Genomic DNA, 26,007 nt, shown 5'->3' on the forward strand with positions numbered 1-26,007 from the left:
TGCATGGATGAAGAAGCTTGCAAAGGAAAGGGCTGAGGGTTAAAAAAAGACAATACATGCAAAGCTCACTGACTTTTGAAAGTCCAATCTCACAATGTTTAATTGCCTCTCTGCATGCTTTGTCAACTCTGAAAGACTGTGAATAACTATATTCTTGGAAAAACATTCTAAGTGATAAAGCATGTCTTTACTAAATAAATTAAACTACAAGTACAATTGTTTCTGCTCCATGATTTCCAGAAAATCCACATTCCGATTGCACCTCCACCAAAAGATTCTTGGAAGTTCTCCTTATTTGGTAAACAACAATTAAAAGCAAATCTCTTTATCTTTGACGTAGTACTAGCTTTGGGTGGAAGTAAATCACTCATGACAAATAAAGTAGACTGTGGCTGGAGGCTTCTTTAGACAAATTATCAAAAATCTGGTAGACAGATGGATGAAGCACCCTGTTTTATGTGTGGTGTATAATCAGGTAATTAGCAAAGAAATGCAGGTTCTCCGGCTGTGTGCGTGTAGTTGTATGTCTTTGCGTGTGTGAGGGTCTTTGCATGTCTGTAAGTACATGTGTGTGAGTGCTACAATATATAACATGTTCAGCATTTCACTGTCAGTTGTAGAATGGCTTGAATGAGGATCATCGTACCCTCAGAGCAAGGTCACCTTTCCAGATCCACTGACAATACACTGCGTGCATGAAGGGCTTCCTCTTTGACTTAAATGCATCTCCTTTTTTTTTTTTAAAGACAATGTGACACGTTATCATTCCATAGATTCAACAAACACAGATGAGAACATCATTCAAAACAATGATGAGCACTTGTCAAGGCTCGAGGTATGCATCTTTGTACTGATGCTGATTGTTTTGGATACAACCTAAGGCTGGTACAGTATTTGTTTTGCCACTTTGCAGTTGACAATAGACAGGCTGTATTGAGTGATTTTTGTTATCCTAAATAGTGTTTTGACAATGTTTGTGAATTTATTTGTGCAGCGAACAACAAGAAATTCATATGAATTATTGGATTAGCCACAATCACAAAATTACAAACATACAAACATGAAAAAAAAAACTCCCTTTGTTTAAGTGTTGCCTTTTTGCCTTGCACTCTGTTGCTTAACCGTGAGCCGTAATGAGGTACGTTAATAATACATTTTCTCTCTGTTTCTCTCTCCTTAGCCTCTCATGCTATTTATGTCCACTAGTTAAGCAGGCTGTCACACAAGTTGGCACGACTGTCTCCTCTCTTTATTCATGGCACTACATTAATGTGCAAAATTGCAATGGGGCAAATTAGGATTCAGATATATCTGTCACAGTGATGTGGCACTCCCAAAAAACAGGTAATGAACACTTCCATGCAAAATAAAATGTCATATTGGTTGCATTCATGGCAGATGAAATTGCCCGTTACAAAAAACAAAACATGCAGTCTCGATTTTGGCACAGTTCCTTGCACATGCAGTGAGATGAAAAAATATAATCTGACTGTTTAGTGCTTTAAAAGGACTTAGTAAGAGTCAACAGTCATGCTGGAGTCCGTGTGAGCCTGAGCACATGCAGCATGCACATGCTTTGAGGTAAATGCTAATGTCAGCATGCAAATATGCAAAGGAGTGTTCTCCTCATATTATCCTCATATTTTCAGAGAAATAATGCTCGTCAGAGACTTCAGCCTTGAGAGTGTCAGAGGTAGATTAACACTATAGGTTGGAATAAAATCGCTGAAATGTGTGTCCTTCAGGATGCGTACTATGAGAAAAATGAGCTTTGTTGAGGCCAGAGGCTCGGCCTATTTATTTAGACAAACGTGGCTTCCATCACAAACAGCATTTGGAAAGCTCAGACTGTCTAGAAAGTTACGTAACAGTCGGGAGGTGAGAGAAAATTGTCATCTGTGTTGATATTAAATTTGTTCTTGATAAATGATCGCCGAATAGATGTCAGGGTGAGGTGTGGGATGCAGGACCCAATTGCAGGGAGCAACGAAAGCAAGGCAGGGATGCTGTCAAAAAAGTGGGATTTAATTAAGAAAAAGGGCAAACAAGGTACTTGGCAAAAACAACTAAATTAACACGGTTTAAAATCAAACTAAAGCAACCAGAAACACGAGGGCAAAAGGACAAGGCATGACATGGGTGTGACAGCAACATTAGACGCTTTTCTACCGCAGGAACTTTTGGAGAACATTTCAGTTTACCTCGGTAAACTGAAATGACTAAGGATGATTGGTTGGACAAATTTGGAGGTGTGTTCATCAAACTCATAGGTCATCAAACTTTGAATGAATTACAGAGAACTCAAAAACGCTGTGGAAACACAATAGGGGTGCTAAACACATGAAAAGTGTTGAAAGAAATATGCAGTCTCGGCAAATCAGACTGATGGGGGGGGGGGGAATCGAGGTCTGTCAGGAGCAGCAAACTAATTGAAGTGAGAAAAGGTGTGCAGTTGTATAACATTTTGTATGTGAATGATGCAAGCATGGAGTTGGACAGTTTTCTGATGTAAATCAATCATTAAACGTGTCTTTTAATGTGTAGAATTATAAACTTAAGATACTCTTAAGATACACTTACAATATGATAGAATTAAGCACTGCATATTTCTTAGCATTGGCAATATCTTTTATATGGTTTGATGATAATATGCATAATTCATCTATAAGAATATTTGCACTTTTGATTTGAATACATTATTTGCACTTTTCCAAGTTATATGAACTTGTTGCTCAATGATAAACAATAAATATAAGTGTGAAAAAAAACGCTTTAGCCGTTTTAAGTTAAGGATTTTTATTTTTTATTTTTTCCTATGGGTGGTGTGCCTTGAGATTTTGTCAATGAAAAACGTGTGTCTTGGCTCAAAAAAAGGTTGAGAAACATTGCTGTAAATAACAGTGCTGCTCAACGTAATAAATTGGGTTAAAAAACAATTTTTTTTTTAAGTTATTCCAATTTAGCCATTGTGTAAATGAAAAAACAAAAAACAAAACTTCTCTAGTTAGGCTTTAGTACAAACAACATGATTTGTTTTGCACTCAACAAGCTTAATCAAGTTGAACTAAAGTCATTTTAATGATGCAAAAACTACATCATTTAATCATGGCAATGTAATCTTTTACTTCCAATCAACTTGAACCAACTCCTCATTTTCATTCACCAATGGATGAGGTCGAATCAGGTTCAACATCACTGTAATCTCAGCATTGGGAGACAAACACTCTTCCAATGTTCCATGCCACCGCATGGTAATGTATACCTGCACATCATGATAAATTACACATTGAAATTCCAGTTTAATGATCAAACTATCATGTCAGGGAGGACTGCACATTGACATTTCAATAACCCACAAAAACTGTGGCCTCTATACAATAAAAGACATAAAACTGAACAACTGCCTCAAAAAGACTATTTGTCAATCATATTGGTCAGAAAGTCACAAACTTTATTGAGGCATTTTGTAGACCAGCACCTACTACAGCCACCTCTCTTCTTCTCTCCACAGAATAGATAGACTTACTATTCAACTGTTAAAATGGCTACATGTAACAAACCCATTTTTTTATGCAGAGGAAGCCCTTGATTTTGAGCTTTACTTACTAACCTCATGAATGTTTTTTTGAGTGATATGGACCAGGAACCAATTTAACCTGGAATTAAAATTTTAATTGGATTAAATGTGTACAGGGCGGCACGATGGATGACTGGTTAGCACGTCCGCCACCCAGTGCTGAGGACGCAAGATCGAGTCCAGGCTCCAGCCTTCCTGGGTGGAGTTTGCATGTTCTCCCCGTGCCTGCGTGGGTCTTCTCCGGGTACTCCAGTTTCCTCCCACATTCCAAAGACATGCATGGCAGATTAATTGGGCGCTCCGAATTGTCCCTAAGTGTGCTTGTGAGTGTGGATGGTTGTTCGTCTCTGTGTGCCCTGCGATTGGCTGGCAACCAGTTCAGGGGGTACCCCGCCTACTGCCCGAAGCCGGCTGTGATAGGCTCCAGCACCCCCGCGACCCTTGTGAAGAGCAAGTGGTTCAGAAAATGGAAGGATAAATGTGTACATAAAAAACAAACAAAAAAAAAAAAAACATGTTCTATATGTAATAACATGAAAGTCATTTTAATTATCCATATTCAGGCATACAGAGAATAAACCTTGTCCGCATTGCATTGTTCAACTTTGAAGAAAATATACTACTGTATGTTTAAGGTTTATGTAAATTACTTAATGGTGCCTCCAGTGTACATTACCCTCAGCACATAAAGATACAGCCAAATTTACTTTACGGGTATCCGTACACAGAAGTAGGGATGTCACGATAAGGGCAATATCGTGATATCGCGATATTAAAACTGACACAATATCGTCGTCATGTTCACAATATTTAAAAGGAACACAACTGTTAAAAAAGTCAGGTTGATTTCCATTTGTGCAGTTCTAGCACCCTCTAGTGGCTAGTTTATTAGTGCTATTTAATTTTCATTAGGGATGTTTTTGCCTTCTATGTTTAAAATCTATGCTAATTGTCAGACGAAGGGGAAACCTAATTTGCTTGTGAAGCGATCAATGTGTGCTTGCATTACTAAAGCCTAATTTATGCCTCCATGTTTGCTCTCGCATTGATGACCGCCGTAGATCACATGATCTACGGTGTTCATGAATTTTAAGTGCAGCGTCGCTCGTGGCCGGCTTCGGTGCACATGTCGCCAATCCTTGAACGCCGTAGATGGCGGGGCGTAGCTAGCTTCTGATTGGTCCGTTCGATGGCGTTTTTTCTTGTTTTTTCTCTCTCTCTCCCCGCCCCCCGCCCAGATAGTTTCCGTGAAGGCAACTGGCGGCGCAAATCGACTTCCTGCTCGGAGACCACGGCTGTGCATGTGGATATGTGCCTGGGACGAGAGGCGGAAAACAACAATAACTTAAAAAAAAAAAAAAAAAAAACCTGTGTTCGCTAAGCGCGTGGCTGTTGTGTTTTGGCGAGTTTACACCAGTGTAAATTGGCAATAATTAATTGCCACGGTGATGAACTTACTCTCCTCCCGGCTTTGTTTCCTGTTTCTGAATTAAATTGAACTTCCTGAATCCGTCATAAAATGCAGAGGAATCGCCACTCTGTGGCGGCCCAGCCATAGCAACAGCGGGACTTGGTGTGAAACAGCAGACACAGATGTGTATTGCGCACGTTGGAAAGCAAACGCACGTGCGGAGCTCCGCCGTGACGCCTCCGCGCGAGCCTCTCGCAGAAGCATACTGAGGCCTTAAGTAAGTGCCTCAATCTTGTTATTAGAGATTGTAAGGTAGTTTATATGCGTTGCTGTTATGTACAAAAGTACAATATTGTTTTTTTTCTTTTAAGTATGAGCTCTCTTTTTTTTACAAAATTGTGATCTTTTTAAAATATCGCCAACGCCCCCACAATATCGTGATAATTATCGTATCGTGACCTTCAAATCGTGATAATATCGTATCGTGATGTTTGGATATCGTTACATCCCTACACAGAAGAAACAAATTTCAGTTTGTTTTTGTTTTTAATGAGATGCTCTGTTCTTTTACTCTGTGTCTGCTACAAAAGTGTATTCTTCCCTATTCTATTTATTTAAAAAAAAAAAAACACAGAATGGGACTGGTTAAAATGATACTAAATTAAAATGTAATCTTATAATTTAATTGGATTGCAGGCAGAAGGTGACCTTGCAGAATTTGGGCAGCAGGTACATGGGGTGGTAGACAGCTGACAGAAAATGTTAAAAGTTTCACCATGCTACTCTGTAATAGCCAGAACCTAATGTCTAATTCATATCTTTCACATTAGGATGATGAGGATGGGTAGATGAACGGGAGGGGTGCAAAGTACAGCCATCTCCAATGTTCCTTGTCATCTTTAACATGCCAGTCTGTCACTCTTCCTTGCCTGCATCTCTGCAACACTTCCCTTACTTCTTTCTCTATAGCCCACTGTGACACAATCACTAAAATGGTTTAAATCAATTTCACTAAAACTCACAATCACATATTATTTTCTAAAGATTACTTTCTTAAAAGAAACTAGTGGTTTTGGATTCAATGTTTTTATATACAATGTGTTATAATATCTGTAAATGCAGTACTGTTTTATTCTGTTTTTATTGGTTGTTCTAACTGATAACAGCTTATTAGCATAAAATGAACAAATTGAAAAATTCTACACACTGTCCCTTTAATGTAGCGGTGTCCAAACTACGGCCCGGGGGCCATTTGCGGCCCGCCGTCCATTTTTCAGTGGCCCGCGACATATGCTAAAAATGGCATTTGACTTGGTTCAAATAAAATAAAAACAAAAATGTTTTCTAGATGGTCAAAGTAAGAAGGGAGGGTGTCGAAAAACAGGTGCTATTCAAGGTTATTTTAGTAATAACTAAAACTAACAAAATAACTAAAACTAAAAAAACTAATTTGTCAACGAAATAAAAAAAAATGAAAATGCTTTTTAAAAAACGATAACTCACTGAAATTACATTTTATCTTTTCAAAACTAACTAAAACTATAATTATAGCAAAAAATGTCCTTCGTTTTAGTCTTTGGTGTGATTTTTAGTAGATTTATTTTTATATAAACCGGAATAATGACATTTGAAAGTATGTCACACAGAAGTGACGTCATCTAGCAGCAGCCAATAGAAAAGCACCAAAAGATGACATCGCTTCCACTGTTTTTTTTTTTTTTTTTTTAATATTGCACACAAGTAATACACATTTAAAAAAAATACTACTACTGAAACTAACTAAAACTAAACTAAAACTAAGCATTTATTAAAGGACTAAAACTAATAAAAACAGAACCACCCTAAAAACTAATTAAAAAATAACAAATAAAAAATTCCAAAACTCTAATAACCCTACTGCCATATTACAAATAAAATGGTTTATATAATGTAGCATTTTTCTCAATATGCAAAAGCACAAATAAATTATTTGTACAATTTTTAGGACTAAACAGAATTTCTCTTCATAACATTATGTGGCCCTTGCGTCCTTCTGATTTTCTGTATGTGGCCCTGAAATGAAAAAGTTTGGACACCCCTGCTTTAATATGCAAGTAATTGACAGTAAAATTTAATTTTTACTTTTTTACATAAGTAGGCCTACATTTTAGTCTTTGTATTAACTTTTTTTTCTAGAGATGGTATTTAAAAAACATATAGCTATTATCTACAAATGAAGCATAATTATGGCTGTAAGAGTCATTTCAATCAACTTCTCCTCTCTCCCCACGCATACTTTGGCCACATATGGCAAACTTGCATAAACTTCGGTTACTTTACGACAGGGAATATCAACCACATGCGTCTCAATGTAATTCTGCCCAGCAGAGCATGACGAGAAAGTGTGCTTGAGCCAGATGGAGGAAGAAACAAATGGAAAGAACAAGAGGAAGATGTCCGCAGCCGGATGGAGAGCTACAGGGACGCATCCTGAAGAGGCGATGCATCGGTGTGTGTTGAATTAGATGCAGTTCGCTGGGTTTGTAAATTCAGATGCTATTCGGGTTAAAGGAAACGAGACAAGACGATTGGCTCCTTTGACTGTCAATCATCCGATGAGATGGGCGGATCTCCCCCTGCATCTGTGCTGACACTGGCGCACTATACGAGCGCCAGAGCTGAGCTTGAACAGCTGGCGCGCTCCGGTCCTTCATTTTCGAGTCCACCCGTTTCTGTTCGCCGATACTATATTTTTTGATGCCATGTCCAACTTATATGTTATGTTATTCGTTGATGTGAAATAACGGAGTCATGTAATTTTGGGAGTCTCCGGCATGTTTTGAGCGCCGTTGAATTCGAGCAGGAGGAGCACGAGCTGTACTGTTTACGGTGCTGAAAGCTCCTAAAGGTCGAGGAGACAGGACGGGTCCGTCCGAACGTCGGTGGAGAGATGCGGAGGAAGAACTACTCTGCTGGAGTCTTCTTACTCGTCTGGAGACTGTCGCTGTTTCTCAGGTAAGATGTCACAGAAATAAATAGTCAATTTACGAAAGTTAGCTCGGGACAAGCTACAAACTCTACTTATTTTTCTCGTGTAACCTTCAAATTGTTTCAGAACACAGTTGTCCTCATAACTTTACATACCTTGTCAGAATTAGTAACGTGTATCCGCTTTCTTTAAAAGAACACGAGGGATTAGGCAAAACGCATTTATTTTTTTTTTAAAAGGGATTTAAATTCAAATTTAAATCATTTCAAAATAGCATAAGGAAAATAATGAGACTGCTGTTCATTTATCAGTCATATTAAAAAATATAGAATACATATATTACGCACTCTGCAAAATGTATGAAATTCATGAGTACAATGTATGCTTACTATAAAAGTACCAGACCACCGGTACAATTAAATCTGACACACAAAGACACCACAGACTTAAGTGATTGGATTGATTTCATAAGCGTTTACTGTTAAGTATTTAAGTATTTTTTATTTTTTAAGCAAGCAATTAATTCATCTTTTTTTTTCTTTTTACAAATTACAACAAACAATATCAAATCTATAGATTATAGGATGTTAAGATAAAGGCAGATCAAGAATTATAGTTATTTTTTCTCCACTACAATTACAGGTTTAAACTTAGTAAGCACTTTGACATGTTGTAATACAAGCCATGACAACATAAATTCTGTCACACAACTTATGTATTATACTGTAAATCATTAAATAAATAAATAAATAAATAAATACATACATACATACATACATACATAAATAAAACTGTAGCGCAGATTATAACACTAATGCAAACAAATCTGTGGCTTTTTCAATATCAAACTTTTCATATTGCATATGTAAAAAATAGTCTACGGACTTCAACACAAAACTTCTACATCGATAAATAAATAAATTATACATAGCCTGTACTAGGGGTGCGCGGTAGAGACTGTATATTCAATGTAAGGTATGAAAGGGAGACGTTTGGGCTCTATCCTCCAACGTGCATGTTTTATCCAAGTACCAATGACTTCCTCACCTCTGTTTGTGGGTCTGCTCTTGACAAATCTGAAGCCCTCTGTGTCATTGTGATGGAGCGTAATGTTGAAAGACTATTGTTCAGTGCGCTGGGCATGGACAACTAAGGTAATTTGGGGCAGCTGTTCACCAGTGTTGTGGACACTGAGCCTCCTCCAGTGTCGCAATCGATGTGAAATGACTTCAAAGCAGTCTAAACAACGTCTTTCAATGAAAACTGGTCAATACAGTTTTGTCTGGGTTGTTTGTTTACATGATAAGTGTGTTTGAATTACAGAGAAACTGCAAAAACTGAGGCAGGCTAGGCAGAATATGTTGCTCAGCTCCCCGGAACATAACAGATACACAACATAGAGCGACCACATGGGTATACTTGAAAACTGAAGTTGTAATTGAACTAAAAATGATTTCAACATTTTGGAGAAATGCCGCAAAAATGCAGGAATAGAGAAAGACTGGGTGAAAGTTACATTCAGTAACTCCCTGGAACATAAACATGGATGCAGGACTGGCCGACATGGCCTAAAATTTATACAGCTATAGATGCTGGTGCTGCATTTTGCACTGTTTGTTTACAATACATGACCTAACCCCGGCTGATCGACGATCGTGGTGTGGTGGCATATTTTGCAATCATTTTCATGTGACAACAAATGCAAATGCACAAACACTACACTATGTTATATGAAAATCCATCTCTACTGTCTGCCCACGTCAACCTCTGAAAATATAAAAAATGATCGCAACAATAATTTGTATTTTATGGACATTAAATGAGTGATCGAATTACGTCGTCGTCCTCTCCGCTCACTACAGCTTAATGAGGAAAACGCTTTCGCACCGCCTCAGTCCAAGCTCGCTTTCTGATAATGTCATCTTTATTGCCACTAGGGGTGTTAAAGAAAAAAAAAATCGATTCGGCGATATATCGCGATACTACATCGATTCTCGAATCGATTCAATAAAAAAAATCGATATTTTTTTTTTTTTTTTTTTTTTAAGAGCTCAGAATTGTTCATTCGGTAGTCTTACTGATTCAACGTCTTATCATCATTGCCTTTTTTTTTTTTTTTTTTTTTTTTTGTGTGTGTGAATCGATTTTTAATCTTCCATTTTTAATGGAAAAAATTCAACAAAACGTCTGACTTCGGGTTAGGATTCGCACCTTGAGCATGGAAGAATGTTATATGAACGGAACATTAAGCCTTAATATTTTATTTTAATGCTGTTCAAACATGAAACAGATTACAACCTCTATAAGACTGAAATTTCAGATAAATAAATAATACATTTTCATATAAATCTTACACTCTACAAGCTTACTGATTAGTATTTTCTAAATTTGAATGAAAAAAAATCGCAACAATCGACTTATAAATTCGTATCGGGATTAATCGGTATCGGATCGAATCGTGACCTGTGAATCGTGATACGAATCGAATCGTCAGGTACTAGGCAATTCACACCCCTAATTGCCACTGTTACTATATGCCGTGTTCTTGCCGCAAATCCTTTTCCATGTGTGATAAATCAAGTGCAAATTTTTTCCCAGCTGTCAAACTTTGTGGACATGTTTGCACCCGTCTGTGATTAGAGCAGTGTCCTTAGTGAATAGGACTAGGGTCCGACCGATATGCATTTTTTCTGGCCGATGCAGATACCGATTATTGGCAGAGAAAATACCGATTAATCTGCCGATTATTTAAAAATATATATTATGCATAAAATTAACCCCTTACCCAATTCCTTTTTCAATGGGTGCCACTTACACACAAACTTTAGCTATTAATGGGGCTGTCTGCCGGATTCACTCAGGAAAATGCACTTTTTAAATACAGGATGTACACACTTTAACTTTCTCTCAGTCTACACATCTGTGTTTATGTTAATCTTTGGTGGTGATTTCGTCCTCACTCACTCACTCACTCACTCACTCACTCACTCACTCACTCACTCACTCACTCACTCACAGAAGCTTACATGTGTGAATGAGTGAGTTGTTTTTTGGTTGTTGGTTGTTTTTTGTTGTTGTTGTTTTTTTAGCATTATATTTGACCTCTTGTAGCAAAACAGCCTCCACACGACGAAGACGTGACAGAACTGGCTGTAAGAACTGGCTGCAGCTCTTGTAGCCTCACACGCTCCTTACATTGTTTTTTGTGCAGCAGTGAACGACGCGTGTACGTTGACACGAAGACGTATAATGTTACGCATTACGTCATCACGTCAATTTCGCGATATGTCAAATTTTTATCACCTAATATCGCAGCCGATATTTTTTGGAACACCCCTAGTATCTACTATATTTTTATGACTTTGGCGAAGACCGGCGGGCGCCTCTGCCTCTCTCGCATAAAACAAGAAAATGGGCGTGTGCCACGGCGTTGATTGCTGCGTTGCCATCGGCCAATCAGATGACAGTGACGGTACGGCCCCGCTTGTCCCCAGACTACCATCGCTGCAAAACCACTGCCGAAAGGGTTCTAAAAAGTGGTTACAACGGAACCGCTCGGCCCCGAAAAAGTCCCATGGAGATGCTAACATCTAGGGTAGGAAAAAAAAAATGCCGCTTCGGTGTGGAAACAGTCCGGTGGAAAAGCGCCAATAGATCACGGCTGTGAAGTGGGCACTTGTTCTACCAAATACATGATATACGACACTTGTACCAGCATGACAATCTAGATGTGCCAGTGTTTAACCCAAGCCCATATGCACTGTCTACCAAAATATAGCTCATAATGTCAGAACTATTGGTAGCATTAGCTTTTAATTTAGCCTGCCTGTTGCTACAGTAGCAAGCAGACTTTATTGTGCTACTGATTGTGCTGCTGATGATTGCTCTGTTATTGAAATAAGATGCTATATTGTCAGTGTGGTCAAGGTAAGGTGCAAGTACTACTGAATGTCGCACAATGCATCAATTCACTATTGCAATGTGCAAGAGTAGCGACATTATCATCGAGGCTGCTCCACTTGTACAGCTCATGATCTTTCAATAGAGGTCCGTGCATGTAATTGCATCTATTCTTTCATCTGTCCATTTTCTGCCACTTATGCGGGTCACAGGCAGGACCAGACTGGAACTCATTTTCATCCCAGAAATTTCAGGGCTCAGACCGGCCCACTTTAGTTCATATTTTAATGAAGATGTATAATTTTTTGCATGTTAGTGTATCAATTAGGGGTGTTTAAAAAAAAATAAAAAATCGATTCGCCAATATATCGTGATATTACATTGCGCAATTCTCGAATCGATTCAATAGGCGGCCAAATCGATTTTTAAAAAATATGGAAAAATATTCACCAAAACGTCTTACCCCGGGTTTTCACCGGATGCGGTTGCGGTGCGGTTGCGGTGCGGTGCGTCTTGACTGCGTGCTCCGGACGGGTCAATTTTTTTGTCAATCCACACCGGCTCCGCACAGCTGCGGTCCGGCAGCTCCGTCGCCGCCCACTTCCCAACGTGTCTCGCGGGACCGCGCGCGCGCGATCATGTGGCATTTCACAACGACAAACATACAGAAAGTCTGTGCTCAACAGAGAAGCAGAAAGAGAGGTGGACTTCTTTTGATTTAACCTTTTCTTCTTCTTCTGCTATGAGATAACATGCAGCATCCTTTTTTTGGTTGTCCTTGTAAAGTATATTAATTACGAGAGTCGGGTCAGTGCGGGTCCACTCTTTATTTCTGTCTTCCGCGTCCGGCTGCCGCTCAGTACGGCAAGCGAGACGGGCACAACAAGCAATCGCGAACATCAAACTCACAATACATTACAGTCCTTATAAAAAGGATGTGCCGTGTCATATATTATTTTGTGGTTTTCCACCTCCAATATTAAACCTCTCCTCGTCCATGTTCGCTGGTGTCTAAACCGTGAATGAGCACATGGCCCGGCGACGCCCACGTCACGTTTTGCTGAAAAACTTGCGAAATAGGAGCTTGCGAGTGTTTTATTCTGAAAGGTAACCGGAAATGTATTTTGAAACTGCCTCGGTCTTCCTGTCCCGCTCGATGTGTTTTGTGCTAGCTTGCCATTTGCCGGAGGCCTACCGCTGCGGCGTCCGGCAAAAATAGAAAATAGGCTATCCTTGCGGAAGGCTTGCGGCACGCCGCAGGCCTTCCGCAGTCGACACGCAACGCACCCGCAAGCGGTGTAAACTGCACCATTCGAATGAATGGAATCTAATTGCTTGCGTCGCCGGACCGCACCGCAACCGCACCACAACCGCACCGCAACCGCATCCGGTGAAAACCCGGGGTTAGGGTTCACACCTTAAGCATGAAAGAATGTTATATTAATGGAACATTAAGCCTTAATATTTTATTTCAATGCTGTTAAAACATGAAACAGATTACAACCTGTATAAGACTGAAGTTTCAGATAAATAAATAATACATTTTCATACAAATCTTACACTGTACAAGTTTACTGTTTAGTATTTTCTACATTTGTATCGGGATTAATCGAATCGTGACCTATCAATCGTGATATGAATCGAATGGTCAGATACTAGGCAATTCACACCCCGCGTATCAATCTAAAATAATTTCCCATTCCACCCAACATCGATTATTTATAGTGTATTTGATATAAAGTTAATATAGTTTAATGCCTTACTAGATTACAATCAATGTTGATTTCAACAATAAACAAATAGTTAACAGTATAGTGACTGGACAGTGCAAAACAAATTAATATGACCACCTGCCATATTCTCTGAAAAATCAAAAATTAGCACGAGCATAATACAAACATTATGACATTTTTCAGCTAAGGAATGCAAGTAATAAACTATAATTTCACATTTACATCAAGGAATATGAATGTATTGTGCATAACTTTTTCATTGGTTTATATAACATTATTTAAGTAAGTAAGTAATCTTTATTTGTACAGTATAGCGCTTTTCACAGAATACATTCATGTATGCCTGAGAAGTGCACTGGTCTCTGCAATTTTGTTTATTATACTATCATTGTCCAAAGATGCAACATGGTGTCTTGACCTTGCACTAGCTTACCCGTGTGCTCTCTGTCAGGCGCACATGCTTCAAGACTCTGTGACACTTTAAAAAAAATAAAATAAAATAAAAAACGTTCAAGTTTGCCACATTTCGCCGCATCAGCTTCTAAAGCTCTTTTTTTCTTTATCCGAGGCTTTTCGGCGCCACCCTTTCGCTTTCTGTATTCCATCTTTATGTGTGTGTGTTCTTCTGTCAAGCTAAGCTATTAATTAGTTTACATTACAGAAGCAATGATGAGCGAATACACTCATCACAAACTCCTTGTTAAGAATACTGGTTGGCTGCCAGCCAGTCAGCCAGCCAGCAGTGGTGGGGGGACGGGGGATTCCGTTGGACCACAGAGCAAACAAGCATGAGAGAGAGAGAGAGAGAGAGAGAGAGAGAGAGAGAGAGAGAGAGAGAGAGAGAGAGAGAGAGAGAGAGAGAGACTCTTGCGTGGCGAATAGCAAATGCTTGTTTCATTTATTCTGCACGAAATAGCGGCCCAAATGGGCCATGCCTCTTGGTTGGCTTGATTTCCATAAATCAGGCCAACCAAACGGAAAAATTCACGCCACTGCAACTTTGTCACTCTGGATTTGGCAAGTTTTACAAAAAGCACGTTATTGGGTGATTTTAAAATTAGGGACGACTTCACGACTCAGGTGGAACTCCGAAGTATCTGGTTTCAGGTGAATTAAAGAGCACTAACTGCATGTACGCAGACACACACACACACACACACACACACACACACACACAAACACAACCATGTAATAATACAAATAAAAGAGATGATGATATGATATGATATATTGACTCGGGAAGGCTGCCAAATGAATAATACTGAGCTCTTAAAAAAAAAAATAATAAAAAATAAATAAATAATAAAAAAAAAAATTAAAATTTTTTTTTAAAAAAAAGCGTAAAAGCGACTTCTGGTGGCCCAACGGGAAACACCCGCTGCTCCCGCCTTCTCAAGCCGGGCCTGGTCACAGCGAAGTGCAGACTTCCATGTTTCCAGCCTGCACGTCTGCCTGCTCCACCTGCAGGGCAATCTAGGCACTCCAACTTCTAGGCAAGCTGCATGACATGATGCCTCCTACTTGTTAGGCAAGCCTGGACCTAGCCTGGGAGTCGACGGGAAGGTATTCATAGTAGCCCATTCAGTAGTAATCATGGGGTTGTGGTGCAAAGAATGTATGGCGGTGTTTAAGGATGGGTACCAGCTTATAGTGATTTATATTTGTTGTATATTTTCTAGCACACTCTGAAACACAAATAAATTTACACATTAATTAAGGGATTGGGCATGTTAACGCAAATGACACGTTAGAGACAGACCAAGCTCAAGATTAAAGTCATATAAAGTCACGCATGTCATGTATTTTCATTTAGATCAGGGGTGTCAAACTCATATTAGCTCAAGGGCCACATGGAGGGAAATATATTACCAAGCGGGCCAGATCGATAAAATCACGGTATGTAACTTAAAAACAATCGGTGTCAATCATACGCAGTTTTTCACCCCCCCCCCCCCCCTTTTTTTTTTTTTGTGGGTCATCCTTTTATAGTGGGGCTCAACTGTTAAAAAAAATAAAAAATAAATAGCGAATGCACAAATGCAAATAAAATGTGGCTATACTTTGCCTGTATGCGTTCCGGGCATAATTTATCTACCTGTTTGCATTTATATTGTTCCCAGAATACTTTGTGTGGTGCATTTAATGAAGTTATAACTAAGGACGTTAATCCTTGTCATATGTGTTTCTGTTACCAGTAATTTAATTTGTGTCATATTTAACGTTTATGTCAGTTTATGATTTTATTTTTATTTTCTTAACATAACTTTAGGTGGTGTGTAAAATAATGACATCCAGGGCAATTCCATTTTATTGTATTCTTTTACGATACAAAATCATCTTGCGGGCCGGATTAAACCGCTTCGCGGGCCTGATTCGGCCCGCGAGCCGTATGTTTGACATTACTGAATTAGATGCTTTGGACTTTGCAGCACTCCGAGTGACTGTTGACACCGCGGATTCAACCTACCTCTGGCTTAAAGGACCTACATCACTGTATTTTTAGCCCTACCACAGTTAACTATCAGCGTAGATATGATTTTATCATCAGGTTTGATTGTGTTTAATCTCACGGTGAAACCACTCTGGTACTGGCCAAGGTGAACCAGGCAGTCCTCTGAGAAATGACGATCACAGGCAAACAGCTGCTGGATGGTCTTTTACCGAGGTAGCCACATCAAAGCACATCTTTTCCGGTCACGCTTGTCAGGCGTAGAAGAGTGGTGCTCCAGCCAAGGAGGCCAGATACGCATGTAGGACGTCCAACCTGTAGGTGTCCTTAGAAAAAAAAATGAATGAGAGGAGCTCCAGTCAGTGAGGTTGGCGCCTCAGCCTAAGTGGCCACATCATAGTGGTTCTTTCGTGAGTCCCGCAAGGCTGCTTAGAGAAAGTGTGTTTCGTCTGCAGAAGTGGTACACCCCATATGTAGATATATCAGTGTCACATGACTAGGCATGCGCTGATAATAGTTATAACTGTGAGCAAAAATACTGTGGTATCACGGTATTACTGTAAGGCAAGCATGTAACATTTTGACGTTTTTTTTTTTCCATACATTTACGTTAGAAATGGCTATGCACTGAAAAACTGCAATTAAAACAATGACTTGTTGCTTGTGATATTTTATGCGTGGAAAAAGTGGGCCTACACACCCATTTTCCGGAAGGAAAAAATGGGTAATTCTCATGCGGCATTGCCATTCACAAGTGTGTTGAATTTCTATAATTGGGTTTTCAATTTTGCACTTCAGTGTGCTGTGAATGTTTAGTAGTGTGCAGCAAATGTTGAGCTTTGTGTATCAATTCACTGGGATGTGTGTGTCATTCAAGAATGTGTCTGTGTGTACCAAATGAGAACACGAGTTCCATTTTGTTAAAAGGTAAGAGATTTGATGGCAAAGATCTTGAAAAGGGAGTGTCAGGTCTAGCATTTTGTGTGTGAGGTTTTCAGGTTTGTGTGTACAATTTGAAGGAATGCGTTACGAACTGTGAAAAACTGTAAAATTACAGCTGTAAAATTACCTTCTTTTCTAAAATATTTGGGTGGGGAAAAAAAGGAGCAACCCACCCCCATTGAACACAATCTGTTTTAGTTTTAAACAAACTATAGAATATTTTTGTACAAAAGAAACATGTACCATTATGAATTTCAAGAAATACATAAATCTTAACAATCTTTTATTTTAAAGGCCCGTTCTGCCGTTTTCACTCAGGAAAAGGCACTTTTTAACGACAGGATTTAAACAGACAAACTTCTTCTCAATTTACAGCTCTGGGCTTCTCTTAATGTCTAGTGGTGATTTTGTCCTAAACCCCACCCACCCAGCCTGTATTTTGCCATTTTGTGTTTGTTTTATAAACAGCAGGCCGTTTCTGTGGAAAGACAGTGTTTACACCCCTCCAGCCAATCGCAGAGCGGGGGGTGGCGTGTCGCAAACGGGCACGGGCGAATTTGTTGGCTGGGTGACGTCACTCCCGTGGCAACTTGACAGCACGCATGGATTTTTTTTTTCCACTCACTCACTCACTCACTCACTCACTCACTCACTCACTCACTCACTCACTCACTCACTCACTCACAGAAGCTTACATGTGTGAATGAGTTGTTAAAAGTTGTTTTTTGTTTAATTTTGTTTTTAGGGCAATGCACATTCATCAGAGCTAAGCGCCTGTGTCCCTTTTGTCTTGCGCCCCCTCCTACTCCATGTGTTACTCCTCTCTGCTCGCCAAGAAGGAGAAAAGAAAAAGTTAATTGGAGGCAATTAAGTTCAAAGAGGTGGCTCGTTTGCTAAACTCTGCAAACTGCCATTCACATTGTGCCCTGTTTAGACACCCCGTCAAAAGAAGAGAAGATGAGCTCATTATCAGTGACAGCCAATATTAGCAGTAAGTAACTGTCAAGGTTTCAGTACCTTGACTGTTTAAAACCACGGTAAACCGTCAAACCTAAAGGTCACATGACACAGCTTTGCTCGTCCAAGATATGTTGTGGCCTTATTGTTTGTTTGAATGCGTAAAACCCATGTATGTATGCACTATGCAGTTGCAGTGTTGTCAATAAAAGCTATTTACAGTTGCATGATGTAAATAAATAAATAAATAAATAAACAGATATTATAGTAGCACCTACATAATGCAGTGCATGCGTGCACACAAAGTGCCCTGTCTCTCTTTAATGTTTTAGTAATGGTGTCTGCTGCCTTGGTCCTCCATGATAAGCTCTTATAAGCCGTTGGCAACATTTTTTTATATTCCTGTCAGATGACAATGTTGAATTTTAGTTTATTTTTTTCCCACTCAATATTACTGTTGACAATATGCCAAAGAAGCAATCAGAAGAATAAAGCTCAAAGTATTTTTTTTTTCTTTGAGGAGCAATTTTGCTAATCACTGACTTAATTTGAGGAGTAAATTAGTAATTTTGAGGCACAATTTTTGTCAGGGGCGGCACGGTGAACGAGTGGTTAGCACGTCCGCCTCCCAGTTCTGAGGACTCCGGTTCGAGTCCAGGCTCCGGCCTTCCTGGGTGGAGTTTGCATGTTTTCCCCGTGCCCGCGTGGGTCTTCTCCGGGTACTCCAGTCTTCTCCCACATTCCAAAGACATGCACGTTAATTGGGCGCTCCGAATTGTCCCTAGGTATGCTTATGCGTGTGGAAGGTTGTTCGTCTCTGTGTGTCCTGCGATTGGCTGGCAACCAGTCCAGGGTGTCCCCCGCCTACTTCCCAGAGCCAGCTGAGATAGGCGCCAGCACCCTCCGCGACCCTTGTGAGGAATAGGCGGTCAAGAAAATGGATGGATGGATAAATTTTTGTCAGGTACCCAAAGCAAGGGTTTTATAAATAAATAAATAAATAAATAAATAAATAAATAAATAAATAAATAAATAAAAATACTACATGAAAAAGCTGCCCTGCCATTGGTTCAGAGCCTTCAAGGGCCAATAGGATATCTTGCCTCGACATGCAGTGAACATGTCACACATCAGTGAATGTTGTGCATGAGCAAGAAACAAGATGCTGCATCCAAAGTCCTATATTAGTGTCGGAAATAATGGTATTGGTATGTTACTTGTTAGTACTTGCCGATGCCGATACCACTGTTTTAATGCAGTACCGGGGCCTCTCCTGATACCAGTATCGGTATCGGGACAACGCTAGTGAAAAGAGTCCTTAATAACGTTCTGAGCTCTAATGAGGGCACCGGGAGTGGTAGATGTCTAGGAGAAAGGGCAGAGAGCAGCCGATGATCTTTGCTGCTGTCTTTTTTTACTCTCTGCAAGCTCTTCCTCTCCACCTCAGTGCAGCTGGGGTAACCACACTGTGATGGCGTAGGTCAGCAGACTATACGCAGGAGCGGAAGAAGGGGTCTTGAGGTTCTCTCTCCTGAGGAGCCTTCGGCAGTGGAGCCGCTGCTGGGCCTTTTTCAACACTGCCACAGTTTTCGTAGTCCAGGACAGGTCTGCTGCGATGTGGAAGGAATGGATGGGATGATCACTCCCCCCAGATCCAGAGGCAATACTCGAGCTGGTGTGCTGCTCTTGGAAAAGAACAAACTATGTTAAGGGGAGATGCACCCGCAAGCTGAATGTACAAACTTGTGCCAATGCGCAATCTGTGCCAACAGGTCATTTGAAGATGACTAACTCAAGTTGTTGTTGTTTATTTAAAAATATTTATAGTTACTTCATTTATATGCTATAATGGTTAAAATACAAACCCTAGGGTGTGTAATTAAACTGGACAAATATTTACGTCCAATAAAGTTCCATGGTAGTTTTCTTCTTTTTTTCCATTTTGTTGAGCGACCACAAAGGATCAAATTTTAAGATCATTTACGTTCCTTTTCTGATCTCTCCTTCTATGGCCATTTACATTTTTGTAACATGAATAAAATACTCTTAATAAACTAAACCGTAACGTCAACTTGTCACCGTGAATGTGTGGCTTATCAAGCCCTTCACTGACTGAAGCTGAATGGCCAGCTGCACTTAAACCCACATAACTTCCACCAATTTGGGTTTTCCCTCCCACACCATATGTGATGAATAATGTAGCCGTGAGGGGGCACAAGCCAGTGTCTTCTTGTGCCGGTCCCAAGCCCGGATAAATACAGAGGGTTGTGTCAGGAAGGGCATCCGACGTAAACCTTTGGCCAAACCAAACATGCAAATCAAATATATGACGTCCATACCGGATCGGTCGTGGCCCGGGTTAACAACGACCGCCATCGGTGTTGTTGACCTACAGGGTGCCGGTGGAAATTGGACTACTGTTGGTTGAAGAAGGAGAGGAGGGAGGTGTGTTCGTAGGAAGAAAGAGTAGAGGAACACCACAAGTCTAGGACTTAGAGTAGGGACTTTGAATGTTGGAAGTATGACAGGAAAAGGTAGAGAGCTGGTTGACATGATGCAGAGGAGGAGGGTGACATACTGTGTGTTCAGGAGACCAGGTGGAAAGGGAGCAAAGCTAGAAGTTTAGGAGCTGGTTTCAAATTGTTCTATTGTAGTGATGGGAACATAATTCACCCACGGAACGTTGGGACAAAGGGGGAGTTCCGGGTGGGAGGAGTTGGTTTGGATGAAAGGATGAAAGGATAAAAGTACGAAATGTTAGTTGGCCTGAGAGCCTTGCTCAGAGTGTTGAGTTGTTGCTGTTAAACACTGAGAAGCTGATGTCAATAAAACGCCGGTCTTTGGCTCCGGACTTCAACACTCTGCCTCCGACTCCCGTCACTACTCGCTACACTATCATGGTTTAAATGGGAAAAGAAATGGAGTAGGAGTTATCGTGAAGGAGTTTTTTTTAAGAACATCCTGGAGGTAAAAAGATAGTCAGATAGGGTCATGAGCCTGAAGTTAGGAATCGAAGGCGTGATGATCAACGTTGTTAGTGGGTATGCGCCACAGGTGGGATGTGAGCTGGAGGAGAAGGAGAACTTTTGCTTGGAACTTGATGAAATGATGCAGAGCATCCCGAGAAGTGAGAGAGTTGTCATTGGTGCAGACTTCAATGGACATGTTGGTGCAGGAAACAGAGGAGATGAGAAGGTGATGGGCAGGTTTGGTATCCAGGAGAGGAACGCAGAAGGACAGCTGGTGGTTGATTTTGCAAAAAGGATGGAAATGGCTGTCGTGAATACTTTCTTCCAGAAGAGGCAGGAACATAGTCACCAACAAGAGTGGAGGTAGAAGTCCACAGGTAGACTACATCTTGTGTAGACGGTGTAATCTGAAGGAGATCAGCGACTGCACAGTAGTGTTAGGTGAGAATGTAGCCAGACAGCATAGGATGGTTGTGTGTAGGATGACACTGGTGTTGAGGAAGACAAAGATGGCAATTGCAGAGCAGAGGACAAAATGGTGGAAGCTGAAAAAGGCACTAGTGTTGTATGACTTTCAGGAACGAGTTGAGAAAGGCTCTGGATGGTGAGGATGTGCTCCCAGATGACTGGACAACTACAGCAAATGTGATCAGGGAGACAGGTAGGACAGTCCTTGGTGTGTCATCTGGAAGGAATGGAGATAAGGAGACTTGGTGGTGGAATGAGGAGGTGCAGAAGTGGATCCAGAGAAAGAGGTTAGCTAAGAAGAAGTGGGACACTGAGAGGACTGAAGAAAGTAGGAAGGAGTACAGGGAAATACAGCGTAAGGTGAAAGTAGAAGTGGCAAAGGCCAAATAAGGGGCTTACGATGACTTGTATGCTAGGTTGGACAGTAAGGAGGGAGAGACTGATCTATACAGGTTGGCAAGGCAAAGAGATAGAGATGGGAAGGACGTGCAGCAGGTTAGGGTAATAAAGGATAGGGATGAAAGAGTGTTGACAGATGATGACAGGTTCTCTTTGGGAGTGACCAGGATGGACTTGGATCAGGAACGAGTACATCAGAGGGACAGCACATGTTAGGGGCTTTGAAGATAAAGTCAGAGAGGCCAGACTGAGATGGTTTGGTCATGTCCAGAGGAAAGATAGTGAGGATATTGGCAGAAGGATGCTGAGTTTCCAAATGCCAGGCAGAAGATCGAGAGGAACACCAAAGAGGAGGTTTATGGATGTAGTTAAAGAGGACATGAAGGTAGTTGGTGTGAGAGCAGAGGATGCAGAGGACAGAGTTAGATGGAGGCAACTGATTCGCTGTGGCGACCCCTGAAGGGAAAACCCGAACGAAGAAGACCATATGTGATGAATAACGTAATATTAATTTGAGAAGAATATTCAGCGACAAATAAATATAGCTTCAGGTCTCGACCTTCACAAGTGTAACGATTATCGGCCGGTTGTAACTTTTTGCAACCTCAGTTCCAAAGGAATTGAGCTCCTGTGGCCTGAACATGCCACTGTGGGGGGTGGGGAGCACAAGAACATCCCCCACAAACAGACAAATGCTCTGATTGACACGCGCACGCGCACACACACACAAATCAGGACTGTAAAAGCCTTCTTAGAAACTTGACTTTCTTATTTTGCAACAGAACAATGAATTATGAAATGTTATGTTTGCCATTTGTGAAATGTTGACTCCATGAAATGTCATGAAAATGTTCCATTGCAGTGGCAGATTCTCCACTAAACTTTCATGTGTATGCACGTTTTAACAGTGTAAGCTAGGTAACATTTCATTTGAGGTATTCAATTGTACGTGTTGCATTGATTGAATTCTGACCTTAGAATTTCAACAAACATGGGATCCAGATTCAATCTGATTAGTCTCTACCAAAACCTTCTCTAAGCTGGTAACTTTCCACTGTGGTCTCACCGGCCCCCCTGGTGTGGAGGCCGCCGCCTTCCCAATTTAAAAGCACACTCCCTGCGTGCTGCTCTCTCTCTTCCGCTGCTCTTCCGCTGCTCTTTGGCTCCCGCTTCTTCGCTGCTCCTTGGCTCCTTCCTGGTCTCCATCGGCGCGGCTGCCAGACAAAGGGCTAGCCCAGCTAGCTTAACCTCCAGCACACGGCAACGCACAGAAGCCATCGCGTGTAGCGACAGGCGCAGCGAAACACGCTGCTTTTAGTCCCTGCAAAGGCTCAACGGATGGTGCTTTTCCCAAGCACCGAGGCCTCAATCAAGAGGGCCTCTTCCCAGCCAGCAGGTTGACTCCGTGACGCTCAGTTGGCCAGCCGGACGACCTGTCTCTCCCTCTCCTGAACTGAACCTTCTTCATCCCTTCTTCAAACGGGCTTGGCGAGTCTCCATCCAGGGTCCTGCTTCTGAGACCAACCCCCTCTGTAAGTGCAACTTTGCAGGCCTTCGCCCTAGTACAAATTGGTGCAAACTAGGTTGATTGTGGGTCCCATGTTGGTTCGATTTAAGAAATCCATCACCTTGGCTAAGACCGTTTCTTCCTTTTTCTTCTTTTCTTCTCCTTTGATTATTTTTATTATTTTAGTCCTCGTTTCATTCCCTATCATAGTAGTTAGTTTGCTTCTTTAAATTCTAAGTAGATTATCCCACCTAGGTTAGAGAATAAACGTGCACAAAACTCAACCCCTGGTTTACTGTGTGTGTGTTTCAACAATTTATAGTGACCTCTAAGCTGAACAAAGAACTCACAAAATTGTAGTAAGGGCACAACCTTCATTTTAATGACTGATTCAACGAGGTTCTCATCTGTTATCCTGATAAAATTATCAAAAAGAGATGTGGTGCTCCGCAGGCAAGCTCAACTTAATTTAAATATTAAGTTTGAGTCTCCTTCAATTAATGAGCCAATTGATTATTAATTTAATAATTAACAATTGTTGATTTAATAATTAATTGGACCGATTTCCCTTACATAATGGTGCCCCTTTGGTGAGGCCAATTTATGTTACATATTTTGTGAAACACACACATGTAACAATCCAAAAACAGCTTAGTGCAGCGTGTTCTTCTGGGAAAATTTCAGCTCGTTTCCATAGCAACCTAACTACAACTTTATGCCAGAGCCAATCCGCTGTATAAAAGCAGTGTATTTGAAGCGCTAAATAACAGTCTAACGACTAGTTATTGAGAAGAGAATGAATTTGTCGACTATGTGAATGTTACACACACAAAAGTGGAAGAGTAACGATCACATTTTTTCTATTGCATGCAAAACTTTTTAGGCCTGGGAATGCTTTTTCTAGCTCGTCACGAATTCTGATTGGGTTAAAAATACATTCCAAACCTCACGTGGCGCAATCAGCTTAGCTACCTGATTACGTTACAAGCCTTTAGGCTGAGGAAATAGTCTAGTGCACGAAATTCTGCATTCAGACCACCATTTGAGTCACAGCACACTTCTCAAGGTGTTAAGTTGACTCCCTTTTGTCGGGTTTAGCGTAAGGCACATGGTGCTAAAACTGCTAGCCTTTTGTGTAAAACACACGTGTTAAGATCCGCCATCTTTGGAGGCGTATCCTTAACTTAACTGGGATTCAGGTAACCACCCCTTGAAACCAGTCGACCAATAAACTAATTTGAGGGGCGGGCCCAACGGCCAGACTTCCAAGTCGCTCCTCATTTGGCTGTGGCCCCCAAGAGGATCACATCTCACCACGTGACCCCCCACTGAGAGCCCAGTCTCTGCCAAATTGTAGCATTGAAACACTAGTAATATAGTTTGCTTAAATTGTTGGAATTAGATGTCCATCTGATTAACACTTATAGTCTACTGTTTGCTTAATATTCATATTGCTACACGGCCAGCTGCCAAACTACAGCCAGTATAGTTGACTCCTGCCTTCTCGCAACACGTGTGAAGAGGGACACATCACAGCCCCCCTCCCCCCGTGAGCCTACTGTCTGCCTTCTTCAACATCGCATTCAAAGCACTTTATAATTTAAATAATTAAGTTACCGTGATTTGAAACTAATCGAGGGATTTAAATTACTACTGTACCGTCCTAATCTATGATTCTTACTGGATTTAAGACAATTTAACATCACGTGTCTTCGCCACTCTTAAACGTTACATTATAATATTTTTCCTACTCCTGTTTCACCAAGTGTTAACACTGAGTTTAGGATTAATATTTTTGTACGTTTTGCACTTTTTAATCTTCATTAATTCCGTCGTGTTTAATGAATTAACACCGTCTTACAGGAAGTAGTAGTTTTCTCTTTCCCCTCGACGCGAGTCCTTAGTATCGCGATATAAACCCGTGGGAATTAAAACGTTTCTGTGGTTTCCGCTCCTTGATTTATTTAAATTATAATTATTAGTGTCTTCTTGATAATTCGGCGTCAGTGCCGCGCATAACAACACGCGCGATTATCCGTAAGGAGTGAATTTAACGTGTTTGACAGATTGACAGCTGGCGACACACGCACGCGCAACTTCCGGTGACGTGCCACTTATTGACAAAGTTTACGTTAGCGGCGTCTTGCTAACAACTTTGCTTGCCAAGTGCTACGATTTTAAAACTTGTGCAAGGTATTTAAATACTCGTTTTAAGACACATTCTGTGTCACTTACGAGCGACGGAGTTGTTTTGTCTATGCGGTAAAGTCATAAAACTTTATTGATCGAACAAAAGTACGACTCTATACTACACACAGGAGCCTCGTTGCGTTTGAAACGCCGACGGCGTCCTCCTGTGGCTATTCACGGTACCGCAGTCGAGGAACTTTTGCCAACAAAATTAAAACGCTTGATAACTTTAATTATTGACTAACCAAAGAGTTTGTTTAAATAATTAACTACCGTTTTCAAGTACTTAATTTTGTTTTAATTAAAAGCAACACTCAACTAGTAGTGTATAGCTTTTCTCGTTGTAGTAAAAGTGTTTACCCAATTTTTAGGCACTTTTGGAAACCTCTATTGAATTAAATGTAATTTTAATTTAATGTGACTGTCCTTAGTAGACTTTTGTTTCCTAAAACCTGTAACCTCAAACGTATGCTGTGGTTAATAGTAATTTAACAGACTAAATTGCTTAACACAATACTTTGTTGAGGGTCCTCAATT

General features: G+C 40.7%; 1 protein-coding gene across 1 annotated transcript in view; it reads left to right on the forward strand.

The window, feature by feature from the left end:
* The first annotated feature begins 7,530 nt into the window (after positions 1 to 7,530).
* glra3 (glycine receptor, alpha 3) overlaps positions 7,531 to 26,007 on the forward strand; it is a 311,990-nt gene continuing 293,513 nt past the window's right edge. Inside the window, exon 1 of the mRNA XM_077524973.1 lies at positions 7,531 to 7,982. Within this exon, the coding sequence (XP_077381099.1) occupies positions 7,918 to 7,982 (65 nt within the window). The 5' untranslated portion in view covers positions 7,531 to 7,917. The remainder of the gene's footprint in view (positions 7,983 to 26,007) is intronic.

This window comes from Festucalex cinctus, chromosome 6, assembly GCF_051991245.1.
Source record: "Festucalex cinctus isolate MCC-2025b chromosome 6, RoL_Fcin_1.0, whole genome shotgun sequence".
In the NCBI taxonomy this organism is placed as follows: Eukaryota; Metazoa; Chordata; class Actinopteri; order Syngnathiformes; family Syngnathidae; genus Festucalex; species Festucalex cinctus.